Genomic DNA, 24055 nt, shown 5'->3' with positions numbered 1-24055 from the left:
AACAGATCAAGTGAAAGATAAAGGCATTGCATATACTGGCCATGCATAATGTGAGGACTGATCTTCTTACAGCAGCTAGGCTCACTTTACCTTGTGTGAAGAGCACTGGGTAGATTTTGACACCTCCTCCATTTTTCAGCCTGTAAGGCAGCTGAGAGAAATAGAAACTCTCAAGGTAGAAGCAAACTTTCAAGGCCTGGAGATTGCCCTCCACCTGGTATGAAATGGGCATGTCTGCCAGAGGAGAGGAAAGGAAGAGTTTAGAATTTATTAATAGCAATCAGAACCCTGTGATGATAACTGTCAGAAGATGCTAATGTGAACTAAAACACAGAGTACATACTGGCAACAAGAGGCTCCCCTTCAAATTCCTGGAAGTAGAAGGTGACTTTCTCCAGGTCAATTAGGGCTACTTGAGTGTCTTCCAGCATGGCTTGCTCATCAGTCTGAAAAGAAAATTAGAGCACGAAAGTGTTTGTAAAAGGAGGAAAGTGTAATGGCCGGTTATCCACAGATCCTAAATAAAACGGGAACTACTTCTACTACACATCACCACACGCACCACCACACATTTCCTATAATTTATAATCCTTATAATCTCTTTCTGCTATTTGCACATTTTTTACTACAAAATTTCGAAGTTAATTTGTAAATTTTGTAGTAACCTGTAAATTGTAAATACTGTAAAACTTTTTTCTGTCATTTAATGGTCGGGCATTGTACAGCTACAAGCATTTCACCCCCATGTCATACTGTGTATGGTTGTGTGTGTGACAAATAAAATTTGAATTTACTTGAGGGCACATTAGCCATTAGTATAATGTTTACCAGGTAAGATGCAGCCAGGTTGTGGGTAATGTCGATACCTGGTTTTCAGAAGGGAAAAAGCTATGGCCCATCCACCAAATAAGACATTTTAACCTTTAATCTGTAATGCGCAATGCATGCCTCCATCCATCCATTTTCTCCCGCTTATCCAATTCAGTGCCACAAAGGGGCTGAAACTCCTCTCGGCTGTCACCGGGCAAGAAGTGGGGTAGACCTGGACAAGACACCAGTGTGGTGCAGGGCTAACTCAACAGGACAGACAACCAGGAACGCTCACATTTATACCTACGGGATTAATTTAGAATCACCACTTAACACATCATCTAGCCAGAGTAGCTGGAGAGACCCCAGACCCCAGGAGAACATGCAAACTCCACATAGGCAGCACGGTGCTGCAGAGGTCAGCACTGTCACTTCACAGCAGGAGAGGCTGGTGGGTTTGAATCCTCCAGCCAGCTGCAGCATTTCTGTGTTGAGTTTGCATGCATGTAGAATACACCCCCCTTACAGCAAATATAATCTTCCTCCAGAGGAGAATAATGAAGTTCTCACATTCAAGTGGTGGCTTAATAATGTATAATACCTCATGGTTTACAAGCCTGCAAATCTTGTTAGCTGATACACAGTTCAACAAGGGTAAATCACAATTTAGTCTCACCATTAATCTGTGATGATCACAGTAGAGAAGTCATACTATCCAACCAGTTTTACTTTTTTCCTTCAGTGTTGGCTTTGGCTAGTTTTACTTTTTTCATGTATCACTGTTAACATGCTACACACTTGAAGAGATGAAAATTAACTTTATACATGCATCTTATGTTATATGCTTGTAGTTTCTTACACCACCCCTGCCTACTTTAACTGATGAAGTACCTTAGATTTTCACAAACATCGAGTCTTTTAAGTAACATTTTTAAGCACATATAAAGACTACATGCATGTGAACTATCTGATGTAATCCACCTCCAACACTGCTCTCATTTTCATGCTGTATCTTTTTTTTTTTGCATTAGATATAACTGCATGGGTCAGATACATCTGATAAATATAAAAGTTGCCACTGACGCATGCTCTGCTCTTTACAGGGGATCCTGCTGTGCTCTCACCATCACTAACACTAACTTTTCATCTATGCAGATGGAAGCTATCCTCGTCCTTCCATACATGCATGTGGAACTTTGTGTGTCTGCTCAAGCCAAATACAAAATTACTGAAGATGGAAATGACAGTCTTCTTTTGACTGCAGTACAGTAGTCCTCACTGAAAAAAAATATTTAAGTGCACCATCACTCAGATTTGTAGTGGCACAGCACTTTAGCATTGATATGTTCATATTTGCTTCATATTGATTGCTTATATATCTCTGACTGTGTGTGTGTACATGTTTCCATTTCAAACATCCACAGAGGCAACCCTAATGGCAAGCACGTCTGCTTGTGGCCACAGTGATAGCACCTTGAATATTTTGATTCTGACACACTGCGCTCCTCAGTCACCCTTCATCCCATTTCATTTCTTCCCCTGTCTCTTCTGCTTTCCATCCACCACATGCAGAGGGATAAACAGGAGCAGCGGTGGAAGAGGATTAGGGCCTTTTTCTAAAAACACATTTGAGATGGCCCGACATGTGACAGAAGGGTACCCACTGTCCTGCCAAGTGACACCTGCTGTGTGTGTGGGCAAGTTTATCTCAGAGGATGTGACATAAACACATTACCCCCGACACACACGGTATTCAGTGCACACAAAAACGCAAACACACACACATTCACAACGTCCCCAGCTCCACTCATGCCGCCTTTCATGCGGTGCCCTGAAAAGGAACGTGTTGAGATTTCATTGGAATCACCTGCAGGTACCGAGGCCCTAGTTTGTTCCACAGAGACACTTGAAAGAGAAATTTCTTGAGACAGACAGAGAGGGGAAGGCGTGCAGAGAAAAAGGCAGTATGACAGCAGGCAAGGAGAATCAACCATCATTTCCTAGGTCTTGACTTAAGCCACCTACCCCTCTAACTTAAATAAACAGTCATCCAAAAACAGCAGTAAAGAAGCAAATAACAGCTTTCAAAAATATATCACCAGTCCTTCAGCTACTTAAACTAAAATTTTGGCTTCTCGAGCTTGGTTGAAGACACATTTGAATTTATTATAAACCATGGTGGGAAATGTTAATATTGATCCCACTGAGGTTGCAGTCTGTGCTTGGCTCGGTATTAGCAGCGGCTGTTCATAATGAACTCCTGCCTAGACATGTGTGATAAAAAACAATCTGGCAAAAACAAAGCTCAAACAACTACGTGTTTTGGTTTTTAAGGCATTTGAGGTCTGCTGTCTGAGGACACCTTGAGTTAGCAGATCCAGCTTAAATAGTAACTATGCTGACCAGGAAGCTCTCCGATACCTGAGAAACAACAGATGGAGCACAGCTGTAGCAACTTGAAAATATTGCTTTAGTTGAGGTCCACCACACAACCTGGTAGTGGCGTACTGATCGATGATGATAAATGTTGAAAATCCACATAAATAGCATCTTAGTTGGTAGCTGCAGTTAATAACTGAGCTGTAGCTCAAAGCAAAATCTTGTTGCATAGCTCATAACATACAGTCATGAGAAAAAGAAAGTTTGAGAGAGTAAATCCTTACTGCTTCCATATGAATTGAGAAGAAAAGCAGTAACCAGGCACTGCTAATCGAATGTACTTGAATAAGTGATCATAAGCAAGTGTGAGCACTTTTATAAGCAAAAGTTTGGGGATTTTGCAGCTCTGGAGCATTCAGATGTGTTTTAACACAATGCTACAATGGACTCACCCCAAGCCCAACCTTTGCAATGCTGGGAAAAACAGCAAAAAGCCCAAGAGCTGCATCTTAGGCTCAGTTAGCAAGTTAAATGTTAAAGTTCATGAGCAGGCCATACCACTTATTTATATAGCACTTTTAACAACAGCAACAGAGCTGACCAAAGTGCTGTACAATAACCTAAAAAACAACACAGGCCAAAGGTCCTCTGCAACTAGTAGTTACTGAGTCAACATGTGAGTCCCGTGAAAACATATTTCACATGGCTGTAGAAAACTTTGAAACTCTGTAACCAATACTGGTTGATATGACTGATTGTTTGGTATGCTGTTTGTTTATCAGAACATGAAAGGTGCTCTGGCAAGATAAGTATATCACATCATATTATATGTCTTACCACCACATTAATTATAGACTAAAAATTAAAGTCTCAACAGCATTTTAGGTTTAAATTCAAGGGGGGTCATGTTGCTCCACAAACAGAGACCCGTTCATAGAAAGAGTAAATACAAACCATCAGAATCTGGAAGGATGTCCAAGCATGCATGGCAGGAGTTCACTTACCCAGGGAGAATGTGCCAAGCAAAATACAAATGTGAGCAAGGGGATATCTAAACACATGATGTCCCCTGATAGCACTTAGCTGACACGACTATGGTTATAACTGTCATTTAAAAATAACATTTACTTTTATATAATGCAAAAATATGCATAGTAACAGGCTTGATTATTTTACAACAAAATGAACAGCAAACTCCTGTTTTCACAGTGTCTATATCCAATCTGTCGCTCACCAGATTGGGCGAAAGCAGGGACTGGAAGTGGAACAGCAGCCCAGCACTGGCAATCTGCTCGAGCCATCGACGGCTAGCTTCCTGGGCCTCCTGAAGGTCCTGGGAGTCAGGGATTTCCTGGTCAACATCTTTCCCTACATTGCAGAACTGAGAGAAAATACAGAAAAGCTCAGCAGAGAGCTGAGGAAAACAACTGTATCTTAATTCCCAGTTCTAAACAAGTCACATACATAATTTACCTGGTTGAGGACAGCCAGCAGATGCTCGGAGAAGGCGCACACAGACGCAACTAGAGACTGACAGAATACCATATCGCGACGTAGCTGGATCTCTGAGTCTGCAAGGAAACAAAGGGAGGTGTGAGACTGAAAATCATGTTGATTAAAGAGTTCAAGCAGTGAAAGAAGCTGAGAAGTAGATTCAGGAAAAGATGACAGAGAAACAACAGAGCGAAGAGTCAAGATTAAAAACTGCAGTGTAAAGCAATGAAGGTCAAAGAAATAAGTGCCACAGGTCTATTATGGTAATTAAAGAGACTTTCAGTAAGGTGAACAAAAGGCTGCCCTCCCCCACCACTCCACATGTGTTGGATATTAAATAATGTATCAGGAAAAAAACGAGAGGAAATGACAGGTGTGCCCAAGCGGAAAATAATTGGCTGCCATAATTTCCAGAGAAATAGGCCCCTTTAAAAAGTTCAGCAATCCAACTGAGTTAAAAATAGGTTCATGAACCTCAGAAATGAATAATGTGAATGTTGCAGGGAATGACCGCAAACTTTTTGACACTATTAACCCAGTTCCCGGGGGTCTGTAAATGAGAGTAATGTCTGAGTTTTATCAGTAGTTATTCGGTCCTGGCTTCTCCAGTATAATAGTGCCAACACAAGTAGTCCTATAGATTTTGATTTATAGCTTTGGCAACGTGGAAGTTATTTTTAATGGAGTGGTTCCCAACCTTTTTACTATGGGATTTTGTTTTTCTTTAAATAATACACCTGTAACTATAATACATCACTGTCCACCTGCAATGCCTTCTGAGACTATCCATAATAGGAATTATGCTCAATTTCAGGTCTCCGCTGTCGTTCCCAAAACAGTATTTCAAAGGATAAAGGTAGGGGTGGTTTTAGTGGTTTTTTAGCGTTTGATGGGTGATTTTAAAATGCTATTATCCAAAATCCATTAGAAGTACTTGACCCAGTTCCTTCAAAGTTTTCAGGGCAAATACCTGCTACTCTCTGACTACAGACTCTCAGGAGTGTAGCTCAAGTTAACAAAAGATGATGGATGCTCAAAATCCTTAAAATATTTGGATGTCCTCGTTATTGAAAGCAGATTTGAAGGCCAGTAGAAAGCTCAGTTTTTAAGGGAGGGAACTGATATTTTATTTCACAGCTTCTCGTATACAAGACTCATAATATTTTTTAAATCATTGAAAATCAGGTGAATGGTTATTAAAGGTTTTTTTTTTTTTTTTTTTTTTTTTTTAAGTGACGGCCAGATCGGAGGGATTTCAATTTTTTGGCTCCTGACACCTTCTATTGTAAGAAACTGAGATCTAATCCTTAGATTGGGCAATGTACTTCTGACTCTTATATTGCATTTAATCATTAATATCAATTTCTGGGTTGCTTCCACGTTGTCCCTTTTGTCCTTTCTCTCCCCCTCCTCACCCCCAACCCCTTGCGGCAGATGGCTCCCCGAGCCTGGTCTTGCTGGAGCTTTCTAAGATTGAGTTTTTCCTCCCTACTGTCGCCAAGTGCTTTCTCTTTGGTGGTCATCTGATTGTTTGGGTTTTCTCTCTATAATTGTTGGGTCTTTATGATGTGAGGCAGCTGTTGTTGTGTTTTGGTGCTATAGAAATTAACCTGAACTGAATTATAACTGTAACACAAAGTGAAAAATGTGCTCTATAATTACAGGTGCACACATGAAACTATTTTCTGTGTTGTAGGTGTCTGACTTAATTCTTTCCCCTTTTTTTCATGTTTTGCGTCTGCATGTGTGTTGCTTTTATTATCTTATCTTATTGAACTTTGAGTTTGGGTCACGAGCACACAGCAAAGTCTATGGGAGTGTTATTTTGGGTTTCACTCTTAAAAAAAGGCCTAAAATTAATTTGCTGTTGCAATCTGTATTTAAACAGAGTAAATCTTCAGTGTAAAAGGAAGGGACAAACCTGTATACTGTAGTAGGACCAGGAGCAGTCGAGTCTTCACCTCTGAATAAAACAAACAAAAACAAAAAAAACATTAAATAAAAGAAATTCAGTGAGGCAGTGGACAACCTTTTATCAAATCAAATAGACCCATTTCTCCTTAACTGAACTGACCTATACTTTAAATTTAAAGTCTTAAAGTCATAAATAGGACAACTCTGTGTAACTTCACTCCATCTGAGCATATAAAAAAAACCCATAACATCATAAAAACAACCAGAGGCAAAGATAACATCATAAATCCTCATTTGTTTACAGCCATCTCAGAACTCCGGGTATACTAGCAGGAGGCTGCACTGCTTGAAAAGCCATCATGGGAAGAGGAGGGGGGAAAAGTAGCATACACAGGGCCTCTGCTTATTATTAATAAGGAGACTTTTCTCAAGCGTGACCGCCCGCTCACCTTTCCCAGGAGTGTTGTGTGGCTGGCCTTTGTTTGTATCTGGAAATTTAGTGCTAGTGTGTCCATGTACAGTATTACTGTATGTGTCTGTGTATTTAATCTGTCTGCCAACGAACACAAAAGCCACACACTCCCGTTGGGAATAAATATGGACGAAATGTCTCTCTGGATAAAAATCAATAAATAAAGGAATCTCACAGAGCGCAGCTCTTTAACTCTCTGCATGTGTTCAGCTCCACCTCTGTTCCTCCAATTTATGAATCCCAGGATGGTTTCAGGTTTAAAGGTTAAGGAAAGTGCTGCAGTTAGTGGGACTGCCTGTACCCACACAACTGTAACAGAGGTTATTATTACATCTCATAAATGCGACGAGGTTTACTGGATACCCTGTCAATTTAAAGCACATTTCTTCTCCAGCCAGGCATGTTCTAGCCATGATAAATATTTGATGTGACTGTGTGAGCAAGCTACAAGGCTTGAGCATTGAGAAAGCATAAAGTGTAAGGGGCTGGGTGTGCATGTTAACCATGTGAGGAGCTGCTCGGGTACACGCTGACCTTCAACATATTTAGTTATGGTTTGCGTGAGCGCCTGAACGCTGCTGGGAAGGTTCCAGGGATCCTGCTTGACGTGGAGACGCAACTTTTTGGTGCAGCTCACTCGGGGCTCCATCTCCTGCTGAAACTCTGACAGAAACACAAACATACACCGTAAATTAGCATCTACCATAGCTACATGAATGCATGTACTCTATATCAGTTGTGAGGCACACTTGGCATAAAGAGATTACCAGTCAATGAGAAAAACTGCATAAAAAAAAAAAATATCGTGCCTAGATCAGTCTGCTTAACCTCATCTTTTTCTCTTTCCTTGTCAAGCTGCACCATCTTGCTCAATCTTTCTAGAGAAAATTATAGGTCACTGATGTCCAGAGGCAACACTTCTTTTTTATTAATCAATTTTAAACTCCTGCCATCAAATCTTTTTATCACCTCGCCCAGACAGTGCTGAAAAATGAGCATAAAAGCATGTCAATCTGATGTAACACCTGTTAAAAGAAACAAAAAACTACACAGAATGACTTATAATAAAGTTTACTTTGAAAAACAACAGATCTCTGAGAGAAAGGTGGCTGTTATCAGGGGCTTTGTGTGTCTTAGAGCAACAGACAGGGCGTGAGATGCAGGAATGCTCTACTTGTCAGATAATCCTATTTGCTCTGCTATCAACCACACACATTACTAGAGTTGTGATGGATCTGCTCTGATCAAGGCGTCCTGAGGGAATTTATGCGTACAAACCCGCACACAAACAGGCGCGTGCACACACATACACACACAAACCCACACACACACACAAACCCACAAAGAGAAGCGGACCTATTTTCAGTTCAAGCATATTTGCACTGACTTGAGGACAGCTGTAGATGAGAGGGGAGGCTGTGCGCCAAATGGGTCGGAGTGTTTGCAAGCTTTAGTAATCAACATGACAGAATCACTGCATAATTTTCTATTTTTTTCCCCTCTTACTGCACACTGCACTTTCAAAAAGCATAAAATAAACAAACTTTGTCATATGAGAGCAAAGCACAATACAAACCACCGGGATATAAAACAGATAGCATTTTTGCAAAGACAGAAAGAAAACAATTGCTGATGTCAACCACTTTTCTTATCTTAAAATGGACTGAGTCATCCGAATAGCGCTCCACAGAGGATAAAAGGGCAATGTAAGCTAGTTTGAATTTGTGTGGGGAATGATAAAGGGTAAATTCTGTCCTTTTTCAGTAACATTTGCTACATTTTTGTTAGAGAGATAAAACACAACAATAGAAAATGCGGTTAAAAACCAAGGCTAGGAGGAGGTCAGGTAGCAAATAAACAGAGTAAAATTAAACGATCATATAGCATACAAGCTCAAGAGCTTTTATAGGGTCACATTTTCAATTGACTGGTAAGTAGCACTACAATAAACCGTAAAGTGAAGATGAGTACCCAACTAAGTGGTGCTATTTCAGCGCTATAAAGGGAAGGACACCACAATGACTGAAAGTGAAAAGAAGTGGAAAAGTGCAGAGGCAGAGGGGAAATGGCTGGGAATCTGTTTGGGGTTTTTTAAAAACATTCTCAAATCCACCTACAACACTTTCCCCAAAGTCTGTGCACACACTCATTACACAACAGGAAGTTACTGCCCCTATGTGCAGGCGGCTGCAGCATTTTTCAGTGCCTGTTCTGTTTTATGTCCACATTGGTGCTGTCGGTGCTCAAGAGTCTCTAGCATCATCTTTTTCTTTGTCCTTTCTCCCAAAACGATGCAAATATAACACAGAAGAAAACACATAAGTAATTAGCTTTAATGAAAAGGTTAAACTTTTTCTATTAACAAGGATGCAGGTGACGACATCACCGGCACAAGGGGCTGTCTTACCTTGTAATCCTCTTCCAGGTGTGAAGCATTTGGTCTGCTCAAATGCCCGAGCCACTACTGCTCCTGTCAGCATGCTAGTGATTGAGTCCACCTGAAGACAGAACAAGGGTCAAGCTGATGCACTTGATACAGTTTCCTCACACAGTATGGATCGAAAGTACTGCATGTGGGTGTGGATGGAAGCAAAAAACTGCCCAGGCATACCCAACACCTGCTTTTCCTGCTCTTTCTGCAACACACATACACACGTTGACAGAGCCGCAGTGAACAAAGTTTGTGCTTTGTTTACACACTGCACAGCAGAGACAGCCAACCATGGCTTGTTTTTTTGTGCTTGTCCTCTGCCGATTGAAATGTCCTCATAAAACACGTAATAAGATTTGGTCGGTCTTTGCTCTAAAGGTTCCAGAAAGGTCAAGGATCATTAAGGCTCTTGCAATTTTTCCCTTCCTGAGCACAATTCAAAAATACACAATCCCTGCTTTTCATACCCAAAAGCCCCAATAAACATTTGACCTTTGGAAAAAACAATAAGTTACACATGAAACAAGAGCATCTCTTTGTGTTTGAAATTCATTCACTGTGCATTTTGGTCTCATATTTGTGTTAACACACAAGGAAATAACTATCACACAATACCATTAGGCGACACAATAACATGTTTCTTTCATTTTAACCAGGCAACAAAAAGGGAGCAAGTGTTTGGACAATGACACCGATGTGATTGAAGTGCAATTGCTGTAACTGTTTTGTAATTACAGCTATTTTTATACACAGTTCCTAACTAACGGGATTTTAAATATAAAGATTGTTTTTAATACTTGGATGAAAATCATTTGCAGTGACTGCCTGAAGCCTAGAATCACCAAATGCTGTATTTCCTCCCTTCAGAGGCTCTATCAGGTCTTTACTGCAGTCGCTTTGAGTTGCTTAATGTTTGTGGGGGTCTGCATTTGGTTTTGTTTTAGTGACTGAAAAGCAGGCTCTGTAGGGATGAGATCAAGAGACTGACTTGGTCACTGAAGAATATCTCCTATCTCTGCTTTGAGTAACTTTTGGGTTGATTTGCAGTAAGCTTTGGGCTATTGTCTATTCTTACTGTCCAGTCAGTTTTGCAGCATTTAGCTGAATCTCAGCAGCAGCAGTTGAAAAACACTAGTAGCCTCATTCCATCGGCATCTATGCGTGCCCATGCTGTAACATTGCCTCCACAGAAAATGGGGTGCTCAAGAGTGTAACTGCTGGTTTGCACTTTGTTGTGAACCTCATGAATATAAATTGATTGTAGACCTTCACAATGATATGTCTACCTCCTCAAGAGTGTTTTTCACCTGGATGGATCTTTAAAAAAAAACAAAAAAAAACATCCACTTTAGTTGTCTTCTGTGGGCTTTCAGGGCTTCTGGTGTTGTAGGCTCAGATGGGTATTCTGTCTTTATAGGAATGTACCATATTGTTCATTTTGTCCACTCTTAAAGTCTTTGCTTTGTCCTGTTGGTTTTTAGCATAGTGATGGCTTCTTTCAGTTGCAATGACACCTGAACAGGGAATCAATTTATCTTTTATCTTCTGAATTCACAGAATGGAATAAGAAGGTGGCAGACCTCACCTGGCCATAAGCCTAATGTGAACTACTCTTAGCCACTTAAACACTAGTATCCTGGTTCCACTGAAGTGGCAGACTATGTATTATAAAAATGTCTGTTTCCACTTCAATCACACCTTGACTGCTGGATTTAAACTGTGCACTGTGGTGTTTAGAGGCTAAATAACAGAAAATGTGTCATTGTCCAATAACCAACATTAAGTCTGAGGAATGTCCTGGGAAAATAAAATTGTGTACAAAAAAAACTTAATAACTCATATTTCACCCACCTGGCTAAACAGGTGCTCTAGAAAGCTGTGAAGCTTCTTCTGCTTATCATGTGACAGCCACACACTCGAGGGCATCTCATCTCCTGCAGAGGGGGGATTACAACTGTACTGTAGTAAAACCAGTGCATAGGTTTACTGTATGTGGACAGAAAGTCCAGTGCATTCTAGTTAGTTCTGGTTCAAATACACTGTTACCTGTTACAAGACAGCCTTTTACAATATTACTGTTGACAAAGGCTACGGTTTATGACACCGAGCTGAAACAGGGTTTTCCTCCCTACTGCTGCATGGTCACAGGTTACTTAATGTGATCAATCATGAGGATATTACACAGAAAATACAACTCATGAATGGTTTATACCGATAAGCTTTATGTGGAGGATAACAGTGTCCCTATTGTTGCATTTTGTATACCTGAGTCCATGTCGTCACTGTGAACGTAGGAGCTGCAGTGACTGCTGCAGATGCTGGTGAAGGAGGCAATGGAGTTTCGATTGCTGTTACAGTCACTGATAAGAAATTTGAGAAAAAAATTTTAAGATGACGTATACTTTAGAGGTGCACATAATAACTGATATGGATAGGTTTGATATCATACACTTTAGGTATGGAAAACTAAGCCATGCATCTGCATTTATTGTATGAAAAGCTATGCATAAATATTGCTTTATATTACAACTTTGCTACTTGTTTTTCGAAAATCTTTTAAATGATAAAGACTCTCAGAAATTCGATCACCCTATGTGACCATGTTTGACTTTGGTTTTACCTGTATGAGTCTCTGTTGCTGATTGTGTCATGCCCGGAGTCCTCCTGCTCATCCCCTGCCATATTAAAACAGACTTTCTTCCCATTCCTTTCACCCTTCTCTCCCTCACTCTCTCCCGTAATGTAGCTCTCAGGGGTTCTCACCTCTGAGGCTGGAGGATGGGTGATGGAGGATAGAAGGCTGATGGAGAGAGAAAGGAAGGAAAGGAGGGGGAAAAAGGAAGAAAGGCAGGAAGGGTTATTTAAAACTATGACGTTCATCCAAATCTAGAAACAAAGCAGCATGATAACAGCAGCTCCTTTGATCATACACATGATCTTACACATGTCCCAGCACTGAAACGTTTTCATTGGTGCATACAGTCTGCACTTTAGCCCACGCAAATGTAGTAAGCTTCCACAGCTGAGTGAGCAGGCCAAACTCAAACCCCAGTCCGTTTGTGTTTGACTTCCGCACAACAGCTTCAGATGTCAGGGATCGGCATCGTATTAATAGGTTCAAACATGTAGCAAGGTGCAGCTGTGTCAACACGCTGCAGCACGGCTGCAGAGATCAGCTCCGCTCTTATTATTACCCTTGGCTTGCATTCTGTTAGACAGCTATCAGAGAAGCAGGAAGAGGCTACGTGGGATATTTTCACAGTTGCAGCAACACATGGTGGCATTTAAAGCCATATTCCAATAAATTCTAGGCTAGGGATTTTTTTTTATTTTATAAATCTCTCCCCACGCAAAACACTGGCACGCGATGTCTGTTTACATTTCAGACTTATTTTAATTTGTGTCTGCTTGCATTTTCCATCGTGTCACACCATTGGCCTCCAAGACGTTTCAGAGGCAGAGGGGAGGGGATTCATCAAAAATAAACAACCTGTCTCTCTGATGGACCCCAAATGCATCCCAGTTTGATGCCTATTTTTATGATTTTCAACACCTCTCCTCACCTCCTCCCCCTCCCTCCCCTGACCCCCTTTCTACCCATTCACAGGCTGACTAGGCCACAAAGATGCCCTCATTAAGGTCCACTCCAGGAGGCACCACAATGCCCCTTGTAAAACTGAGTGACATTCCATCGCCATGGAGAAGCCCTCCAGGCTCTGTGATTGGCTATTGGTTAATAAAGAAGTGAACGCAGTTTGGGGCCTTTGGGGCGAGGGAGCAAAGGAGAATAACAATGACTGGATCAGAGAAGTGGCTTCAAAAGAGAGAGACAGAAAAAAAAAAAGAGAAAAAAGGAGAATGAGAACAGGCCAAAGTACATCACTGCTTATTGCACCAAATCAGAAAGATCTCTTAATCTCCAACAGGAAGCTCTTTAACCCACTTTGACACATTAAACTATTAGACTTCCATCACATTTATTGCATCTGTAAGTGCGTCTGCATTACAAAAGCTCCACATCAGGCTGTTCCACAGTAAGAAATTTGCATAATGATTCACTCCATAATGAGATAAATAAGTCAGTGGATCCTATAGCTCTCCACCCACTGCTAGTCATGGTACTTTTTTATAATGTGCAAAGAATAAGGAAAAGATATGAAAACGGGTGGTATGGATTCAGGAAGGGAGGAGGCCCTGATATAATGCACGTCGCCAGGAATGTCCTCACACAGCTGCGAAGCCTTCTCGGTGGCCCTGGAGACAAAGGTTCACAGGTCACCGCCTCAATGGATTCCTCGCTGGCCGGCCAAGAACTTATGTAACGTGGAGTTGTTTGCTTTTCCCAAATTGCTTACGGATATATCTAATCTGCCACAAATGTACCGTAGACTTCCTCTGATGTTGGGAACGGAAGAGGACTGCGTGTAACATAATGCACAAAATAGTCACCCGAGTTCATTATTACATCCTTCATGTAGTGCTGTCAGAGCTGACCACACCCAGTACAGAAAAGGAAGAGTCACAGTGAGCAAAGAATGTCAGTCTGCAGTATCCATGCTGATGGGTGCAAATACATCAAGAGATAGGAAATGAGATAAATAAAAAGACACAGACAAGCGTAGACAAGGGAGGAAAAGGTGCCTGTAGTATTTGTAGCAGTTAAAGTAGTAGTAATAATGACCCTTGGCCAATTTGTGAACAGGTTAATGAAAACTAATCTGCTAAAGTTCTCAAAGCACCCACAAAAGGTCAAAGAGATTCAGTCACACTGCTGATGCTTGCAGTGCATCCTATTAGTATCACTCGTGGCTAACCTTACAGCTCAGCCTTAACAAGCTCCTTAAGTGCTCGTGTGTATCCGCATGTTTGAACAGATAGCTGATGCTAAAGGTCACTTTTGCTTTGGTGGGTACGTCTTGGACCATTTCAGTGTGCATGGATGCAACTACTTTAATTGCCATCGACAGGAGCATAATGAAATTTGTCCAGACTCACTCATTACGAGCCCTGCCGTGGACTCCGCTCATTATTACCGCAGTTAGGTGACAGCTCCGCTTGCAATGTTTAATGTCATTCTCCGAATGTTGCTGCCTTAGCTGAGAAGACTCCTAATGACTAAATCACCACAATGGCCCTTCTTCATCACACACATTATAACCAGTTAGCTTTCCACCAGTAAATATTACAAATTGCTGCAGCAGCAATCTGTAGATAAAAGTTTCTCTTTAAAGGCCACTGAGGAAAACGAAATCGAGCGTCACACCCTCCTACATGAGACAGTACTTCCTGGTTCACGGGTGGTGTGGCTAAGTTTGACAGGAGGAGTGTTTCCCATTTCCTTTCCATTGCCTCATTGACTCCAAATAATGAGTCCCGTAACAGAAACAAGCATGCCAAAATCCTGATTGGCCACACACTACTTTTCCAGCACAAATTGTGTTTTATAGAGAAAAAAAAAATCCAAATCAACACATTTCCGCCCAAATCTTTGTCACATGCATTGCATTCATAGGTGCTGTATGTTTACTAATGCCCAGCTGTTGCACATTTATTATGCGTGTTACTTTGGCTACAGCATGCTATATGACACAATCTGGTTTCAAAGGTCTGTGATCATTAATGAAACATATTTCATTGAGAGTAGGTATGCACACAAAGCTCACTCATGAATGTGGGCGCCGTGTGTCTCCATCTCCCTGACAGCAGCAGTAAGTTTATAGAGAAGTTTCTGATATGCATCCAGGGTGAGCAGGTCTTCTTCTCTGAGCAGGAAACGAAGGCCGTGGCCCTCGGTCCGCCCCAGGCTATGACCCGATGGTGCTGCCATAGTTGTAATGGTGTGCTGCACATTTACCATGGGGTTCAGCTTACCTGAACATAGAAGCATGAAGAAAAAAAAACAGTAGAATACAAATAAAAATAAAAGCTGGACATGTGTGTGGTATACCACAAATGATCAATGATATGTGCAAAATGACTTTTTTAAAAATGTTTTCTATTTTCTGATGAAACAAATACCTTGAGCTCTGGTGTGAACTTGCAGCAACTTTTATTTTTTATATATATATATATATAATTAATTTTTTTTATGTGCATTAAATTGGCCAAGGGTCATTATTACTGTGTGTATGTATTTAGCTACACATTTGATTATATATTGACTGATTTGTAATGATTAAATAATGTTAAGTGGTGTAGGATCACATAAGTGTAAACTGCAATCTTCTCCTTTTTGAGCTATTATTGAGCAACTTGATGGCTTTATGTACAATGCATTTAGTTGTGTATTGTATTTCTATTTACATGTAACTATAAATACAGACATATCAATCAATATGTAAAATTCCTCCACTGTCCTGGTGGGTTTTGTTATGCTCACCCTGCTCAGCACTGCTGCGGCCTCCTTTCTCCAGCGTATTCTTCCTGTTGTCCAGCTGCACACCAAACGCACTTCCCAAAGAGGTTGTGGTCTTTGGATAGGACACCTCCATCACATTAATGTGACAGTTTGTGGGGCAGAAGTCACTACTATGGAGAGGAGACACCTTGGCCTTTGCCTGCTTAAAGGTGGGCCATGCCCTGTTCTTGAGTACCCGGGAAAACTGGAACAAGAGCAATAAATTATAATAGTTTCAATGATTTTCTTTCAGGATTTTACACAATCACAGCAATTACAGCAGTGAAAGCCACCTTTTGTTACACTGGTAGGCGGTGGGCTACAAAAGGAAGAATATTTGAATTATGCAGCTCATGTGAAACACAACTGTGTATTTATCTAGCTAAATGTGCTGTTTTGTTTTTACATTCTATGCGTGACATCTGGTCCTAGAAGAAAAGAATAAACACCAATTTATGTATGTTCTCAACATTCAAACTCAAATATTTAAACCGAATGAAAGATCCAAGACGGACTCATAAGATTATCATTATGTGAAGAATTCCAGACCTCAACATCATCATTTATCATGAACGGAGTTAAAACGGTACATAGCAGCTTGTATCATCATGTTGTAATTACGACTCGAAGTAGTCTGGTTCATCTTTTCTGATGGTCACTGTGTCAGCCTAGAGATCACAGAGTCATAAAATCTTGCTTTTTTGTGACACGACAGCCCCCCACATTCCTTCCCGACTAACCGTGCATGATATCATCTGTAAGACTGTGTTAGCGGCAAAAGAATGTAAACAGAAAATGGCAAAACGAAAGCCTCGTGTCAGGATGGCTGCCTTGTGTTAATCCATTTCAGTTACACCTAGCTACACCGGTGACATCATTCCTCTTTCGCTTTGCCATGTTTACAGCTGTGCGCGGTAGAAAGCAAACTGAACAGCTGGTGGAGTGCTCGGCGTTCATAACGGTCAAGCTCATAGAGGTCAGAACTATTGTAAAAGACCAAAAAAATTAATTCAAACATGCCGGTCTTTCTGTGAGGATGTTGCGATGGTGTCCCATATGCCGTGCTGGTACAAGACAAAAGTTAACAGTGACTGCAACGCCAATATTCATTTTAATTCTACCCCAAACTGACCCTGTTGTGCAAGGAAACCTCTTTTAAGAGTTGCACTTTATTTGTAAAAACACAACACGCAGTGACGTTGTCACCAATACAGCTGATACAGAATATCATGAAGGTATTTTTTTTTTCTTTGCACTTTGCGTGAACCCACCCCACCGGGCCTGAATCCTGTCTTGGATATACAACAGATGCTTTAAGCCATCAGATCAGGTATTAGCATCTTAGGCAGATAACACAAGCCTAACATACACCTGAAAAAAAATCCCTGTAAGCAAACATTTCTCATCTTTTATTTCTTAAAGCTGGAGTGTGAAGCTGTTGTTTCAACTGAACAGATGACTCACATGGACAATGAAGTGACCTTCAGTGACCGAAGAGTCATTTAACACATCCACGCGATCTCCGAATAAGTCAGAAAAATTTATTCCAAGCTCATGTCTCCTTCTAATCATTTTCTGTTCCGTCTTCCTGTCCCACACAAATTTCATTTTTCTCTCTACATACATTTCTTGCTCTTTTTCTCTAGGGGTCTGAGAAGGAATGCTCTGCTGCATGAGGGGATCTTACACAACAAAAAAATGCTGGCTGTGGCTATGCAGAGATATTTATAAGTGACTGGTAATGAATCCAAGGCACAATCGCATGTTGAGTCAGATCCTCTCTCCCTCTCACGCACACTTGCATGTGTTGTTTTGCCTATAGACACATGCTTGCAGATGTGAATGAAAAGTGCTGAAAATGCTTTGGCTCTGTCATTTACCAGCTGTAATTGAAAGCAAAGCGCTATATTGTGGGCACAATCACAAAGTCAGCAATAAGTGTGGAAGTCAGCAAGACACTTTGGCTTAATAAGTCTTGAAGGTCAACGACCACTCGTTACATGTGCCGCTAAGAAGCATTCAGATAGTTGAGCTCTTGGTTGAACTTGTTTGTACTACGGTCCAGTCCATTTACTGACTGATGCACCTTGATACTTTAATGGAAACAAAATCAGCACAGTGAGAAAAATATGCATGTGTACCTTGTCTGTATCTTTTCAGTGTGCTTAAAGTCCTTAACACTAAAGTTTCTTTTCATTTCCAGTAAGTATGTAGTGAAAATCCCTCTACAAGTCCTGTTACACTATATTTATGTTTTATAGCTTTCAGAAAGGATTCCCAGTCTTTCTTTCAGGAGCAAAACTATGTTGTGGATCTATGCAAGCGTGTATCTCCACACCAGCTGCATCCTGTTTCTATTGTTGTAGGTCTTTAGAGAATTGTCCATACTCACACTTCCAAGCTGTACAGTTTAGCATGGCAACAAGAGACTGCTCAAGGCCCTCCAAACAGTTACCTTTCTGTAGTTAGTGATGCGTCGATTAATGTGCTCTGCCCTCTCACTATGCATGGCACTGAGGCGCACCCGCAGCTCCTCTGGGATCAGATCACAGCTGGAAATCAACCTTCCACACATCTGCACCAGCGCATCATCATTACGCGCCAGTACCTCCAGGATCTGATTTCAGAAAGAGTAAACAAAGTCAGGGTTGATTAAATGATATGCAAATGTTTCTTTTTAAAAAAAAAAATCCCTTTTGGGGGAACTAATGGGATGTAAATGAATGACCAAGCTCCTTATTCAGTCGAAAACAAGATCAAAATTGGACAGAGGGCAGATTTATTTGCAGCATTTCATCAGGAGTTTAATTCCAATATGAATATTATTGTGATGCATATACTGTTTATATGAAGACTGCAAATCAGAGATTAGATATGAAGACAATAAGACACACAAAACTCTGAGCCTTCTTAATGAGATGCCCAGTGGAGGAGGGTGGGAAGCGAGGGAGGAAATGTAACAGCAGGAAGAGACTGAAGCACAAGACAACCCATGCACCCCGACAGCGTAACCAACATTAAAATTCAACATCACACAGATCTCAGAGGACGGTGTGGAATGCGGGAGCAGATGTTTATAATAATACTAAAATTTTACTTGGGAGAAAAGAGATATTGCATATAGTGAGAGAAGTTATGGCAAGTGTTGTTTTGTGCATGTCATCGGCAGTGTTTAGAAGAGAGCTTTCACACACTTTAGAGGACAAGAACAGTAAATCTAGATCAACTTAAAAACATAGACAAGATCACATTTGGGTACAATTTACCATAAACAAGACAGATGTTGTTCATCATGAAATTTGGCAGAAATACGCTTCAAACTGTGTTTCATTTCCCACATCAGCAAGTGTGCATCTGTGTCTGAGTGAGTCTTCCATCCTCTGTGTATCTTAAATCAATAATGATCATTCTGTGAACATCACTGCTGGGATGTAAAAAGCATGCACTTAGCCCAGCTGAGAACTAACACGACTAAAATAAAGCTGTCTCTTTTCACTAGCTTCAAGCTCCACTCCAATCTGCACAGCAGGAAAGCTGTTGGATTTAGTGACAACAAAAACGTTACACTGGAATTTATGGTGGAATTTGTGCATCTTGTCAAATTTGAGAAGAAAAGTCTCATGTGTTAGTAGACTCCTGCTCAAGAGCCGGCTAAAACACAGACAAGATGTAAAGTCTGTTCACATCTTGTCTGCTGCTATCCCTTACCAAGCAAGGAGCTGCTCTTTGGTAATAAGCACCACTATCCATCATATAAAAGGTAATAAAATGTCTCCCTCTCTTTCACTGTCGTCCCTCTTTTTGTCCACAACCATCCAGGATGAAAGTCACAGCTTAACGCAACATCTTTGCTTGATAAATTACGCTCAGGGGGATTTTTACTAGCTGAATAAGACATTCTGCTAGATGAAGTTCTCTGTGTTAGCAAATCCACAACTACTGGGTTCCCTGTCAGGTGGAGAATACACACCTCATGGGGGCTTTTCTGCATTTTTGCAGAGCACTAAACACCAAACTTTGCCTCCTGCCTTAGTAATAGTGAATCACATGAGGCCTGCAATTAATGAATCCATAGTGTAGAGGTTAACACATTCACCTAACAAGCAAAAGATCTCCAGTTCAGTCTCCAGAGGGGAGAAAAATCTCTCTAGGGTTGCATCAGGAAATGGATTTAAGTAAGGCTAAATCAGACATGCAGGGCTATGTGCTGTGACAACTCCTTGTAAATAAGGAAGGACCTGAAAGTAGCTTTATGAGTCATATTCAGTTAAACAAATACAATACATGAGAGAAAATGCTAATAAATGTAAGGCTGGAAAATTTGATATTGGACAAATATCTACTATAAAAGCTACCAACTAGCCTACCAATTATTTTTGCATTAAGATAAATAAGTAAAACACACACCCCTAATGAGAAAGGAAATGTAATGTATTCATGTAATTGCATTTTTACCTTAGCAGTGAGGCTGAAGAATCCCTTGGGTTCAACCATCTTCTCCAGTACATGGCACTTGGTGCCAGCTGTGCTGTCATACTCGTACACCACTCCGTACTCCAGGTGGACATTGTCTACTGTCAGACTTACATGGTCTGTTTTTCCATCAATGATAGCTATAGTGTTGATTTTGTCCATTACCTCTGAGGTTGGAGACACAAAAACATAAGACATAAAAAATAAAAAAAAAACATAGTATAAACTTTTTATGTTTATGTTGGCGAAGCAACAAGGCGGTATTTATGCCTGAAACTATTATAATGACATGTAATAATGTTCTACAATGCACTGATGCAGTTTTTTCCAGTGTTTTCATCACCACACTTAGAACTGTGGGAGGCCTCTGTTCACCAAATCTGCAGATAATTTCAGAGAAAGACCTTCTGCTCGTGGCTTTCTTCCATTTCCCTCCAAAAAACAAAAAAAAACAAACCCCGGAGCAATTCCAAGAGCAGCAAGTTAACCAGCCCTACAGTAAAGCAGTGACCTAATGTAGTTATAAATCCTGACAGAGCTGTTTGCTATGAAGGGAATAGCTTTCCTGTTTTACTCTCTCATTGGGATGCATAAATTGCAGGGGGAAATTAACACTTGATGAGCCAGAGGGGGCAGCTGTTCTCACACTAACACATTCCAGATGAGCATGTTTGGAGCTATGTTTTACTTGTTAACTGAAGGAGGTAATGGGATTGTGTTCCTGTGAACAACCCTGCATTACATCCACAGACACTTTGAGAAAAGGAAAAAAAAAAAAAAGAAGCACTTTGCCAAAATGACATATTCCCATGTAGCTTGTGAATGAGCATGTGTCGTCACCTTCGACTTTACACTCAAAGCCATCTCCATTCTTCTCAGGGATGGGTTTCTGGTTAGTTTTCTGGTTGTCCTCCTGGGCGTTCTCACTGCTGTTGTAGACCCACTTGATAGTATCTTGCTAAATACATTAAAGAAAAAATAATTAAAGATGGATTTCATTTGAACTTTTTATAACATTATTTTTGTATCATATTAGTGAAGAAAATGCTAAAATGAAATTTTCCCCCCAATTTACACTTTAAATTGACTAACTGTAGTCTGTGTCTTTTAATTTACAATTAATTTAACTGGAGAAATTATAGGCCCATATGTACACAACTGTCCACATGAATCAATCTACTGCAGCATCACTCTTATCCCTCCAACCCTGGTGTTTAACAGGTGGCATTTCTATTACTCTGTTGATTGTGTGCATGTGTACACAAGCTGAGGCTGGAGGTTTGTTGCAGCCCGTTTAGCGGATTCTGCCTAGATATGGTGTGCAGTGTCACAGTTGGGTTGGCAGAGCATACAGTGAAAAGTCTTCACAAACATATGGAAACATGGCTCTCGGTGAGACCGCAAAAGCAAACCCATGCCAAACTCATCAACCCACTCTAGCATGCCCTGTGTGTATTTGAGTGTGTGTGTCCTTTCTCTACACCCAAGCCCACAGAGGGTTTTCTGCCAAGGCTACATGCTGCGCCGTCCCATTGGTCTGTGGTTTTCTAGTGTACAACCGCACACGCAGGCACGCATATACAAACACACACAAAGACGCAAAGAGCGAGAACGAGAGGGTGGTTCCTCCGGGTCCACACTTGATGGAAACCAGATCTCCAGGAGTTTTGGAACACTCTAGTGCACCATTAAGCCTGAGGTCCACACGAGGCTCAATTATAATGACACACTACACTAACTCACACCATACACACACCCTGGGGTTTCTATTTTTCACCGTTTCCCACCTTCGACAGGTGGACCGAGCTCTCCTCCTACTCTTGTCTGCTGTTTAGCCTACCCCACACTATCCCCCTCTTTCCTTCCATCTTCGATCAGTCTTACTCCAAGACTCTCACCCACTCTGACCCCCAGCCAGCCTCGGGATCCTTTCCCACCTCTATCTGCAGCCTGCCAGTCTCCCACAACAAGCCCACCACTGTGAGCCAGGGGTCAGTGCTAAAGAAGCCAAAACTACTATTATTTTTGCGTAATGACCCAAATGAAGGAAAGGCAGAGAGAACCAGGGTAAATAGTTTCCCTTATTTTCTGCTCTTTTGCACTTCTACTAACAAATTTGCAGAAACGAATTCTATTTTTCCAGCAAGACAATCATTTATTCATTTTTTTCTCTGCTCCACAGTGACACATAATAAAAATTAAATACTTTTTCATTACCGCTGGATGACATCCCACCCCCACCCCCCTTGACAAATCCTTGCGTCTGGTTAGATTTACTCTGCAGTTTATCCCTTTTTGCTTTTCCTTTCTTCCTCCAGTCTCACCTGCGTGGGTCGCCGATACTTCCTGCACGCTGTGACATGAGCGATGACGCTGGCATGGCTCTCCTTGCTCACATTGATACCGTTCACCTTTATAATGCACTGGCCTGGGTGGAGACCGGCAGTTGCTGCCACTGTGCCTGGCGTGAGACAGACAGAGATGCAAGGGGAAGGAGGGGTGAAAAGAGTAAGAGCTACCGCACGTTATCTTGCAGGTGCATGCTGAAACCGGATGAAAAAAACATGAGCACATCCTAAAAGAAAATAATTGTCACTTTTTCCACATCCTGTATGCAAAATTAGATTGAACAACATTCTGTTTTTTTGCTTTGTATTTACAAGACTGTTTCCTGTTTTTGGCAGCTCAGGAGGAGTGTGAGAGGGAGAGTGTGGTGCAGGGAGGAGGGAAGTTGTTTATCTGGGGTAGACGAAGGCCTCTGAGGGATGTGATTCAGACCATAGGAGAACTTCAAGGTTTACAGCTATCAGAAGGAAGTGTATGGCAGACTAAATATTCCTCCCATTTGTTTTCTCAGCTCCTTAAAAATACATCATGAAAACCTCACGCTGCAATGTAAGGAATCTGTAATCACTTGGCCGAAGATTGCAGGGACGGACATATCCAGTGTACTTTCCTTTCCGCATCAACTGAACTTATAATATAGAATAGAATAGAATAGAACAATAGACAAGGATATTCTAGTTATTAATAGAGTAGAAGAGAAGAGTCTACATATTACATTAAAACACACTTAGCAAAGTCCAGTATGAATGAGTATTGTTCAAAACATTTTTATATTTTCTTTATGCTTTCTACAAGGGCTTCAACATCTTCTAAGTGGCCTTTTTGCCCAATCCCCCCACAGGCCTTGGGATTCTCTAAAAGGATAAGCATGTATTGCTAATGAACGATAAAATATAATAATCAATAACTCTCTAAGCACCCAGTCTCAGGTGAGTTGCTCCTTTAGAAAGGTCACCCCAACAGTATTAACATACTAGTGTTTAGCAGGTTTATTGCTTGCTATGTTAATTGCGTTTACAACAGCATACTTTAGTACTATTACACTATTTAGAGTGCATAAGTGTGTTTACACTGATAAGCACAACTAAATGAAGGGCAGCTCAAGTACCCAGATGGTGTACTCATAATGGTCAAAAGTTGAAACTTCAGTTGAATCCTCAGTAGTTAGCATTTTGGCTATAGCACCAAACAATTTTTAGACAACTCAAGGAGGATTCAGCTAGTTAACTAGCTGAAAGATGGCTTTCTGGCCATGTGGAGTCGTGCTATGGCACTCCATAAGGCTAGTGCCTTCTACTTACACTACATTCAAGACCTTTCTACGTGTTTAAGACATTTT

General features: G+C 41.0%; 1 protein-coding gene across 1 annotated transcript in view; it reads right to left on the bottom strand.

Moving 5' to 3' along the window:
* prex2 (phosphatidylinositol-3,4,5-trisphosphate-dependent Rac exchange factor 2) overlaps positions 1 to 24055 on the bottom strand; it is a 93403-nt gene that overhangs the window by 24753 nt on the left and 44595 nt on the right. The window contains exons 20-35 of the mRNA XM_085362944.1: positions 22695 to 22831; positions 21211 to 21328; positions 20353 to 20537; positions 18353 to 18514; positions 15880 to 16102; positions 15164 to 15371; positions 12121 to 12300; positions 11766 to 11860; positions 11352 to 11434; positions 9477 to 9567; positions 7604 to 7732; positions 6605 to 6646; positions 4663 to 4760; positions 4424 to 4570; positions 344 to 446; positions 91 to 234 (exon numbers count right to left, since the gene is read on the bottom strand). Coding sequence (XP_085219070.1) covers positions 91 to 234; positions 344 to 446; positions 4424 to 4570; positions 4663 to 4760; positions 6605 to 6646; positions 7604 to 7732; positions 9477 to 9567; positions 11352 to 11434; positions 11766 to 11860; positions 12121 to 12300; positions 15164 to 15371; positions 15880 to 16102; positions 18353 to 18514; positions 20353 to 20537; positions 21211 to 21328; positions 22695 to 22831 — 2145 coding nt within the window. The remainder of the gene's footprint in view (positions 1 to 90; positions 235 to 343; positions 447 to 4423; positions 4571 to 4662; positions 4761 to 6604; positions 6647 to 7603; positions 7733 to 9476; positions 9568 to 11351; positions 11435 to 11765; positions 11861 to 12120; positions 12301 to 15163; positions 15372 to 15879; positions 16103 to 18352; positions 18515 to 20352; positions 20538 to 21210; positions 21329 to 22694; positions 22832 to 24055) is intronic.

Source organism: Diplotaxodon limnothrissa, linkage group LG9 (assembly GCF_057381915.1).
Source record: "Diplotaxodon limnothrissa isolate DT_005_m linkage group LG9, D_limnothrissa_male_GT1.1, whole genome shotgun sequence".
Lineage (NCBI taxonomy): Eukaryota > Metazoa > Chordata > Actinopteri > Cichliformes > Cichlidae > Diplotaxodon > Diplotaxodon limnothrissa.
Note: the sequence above shows the minus strand (reverse complement) of the source record. Positions and strands in the feature narration are given on the sequence as shown.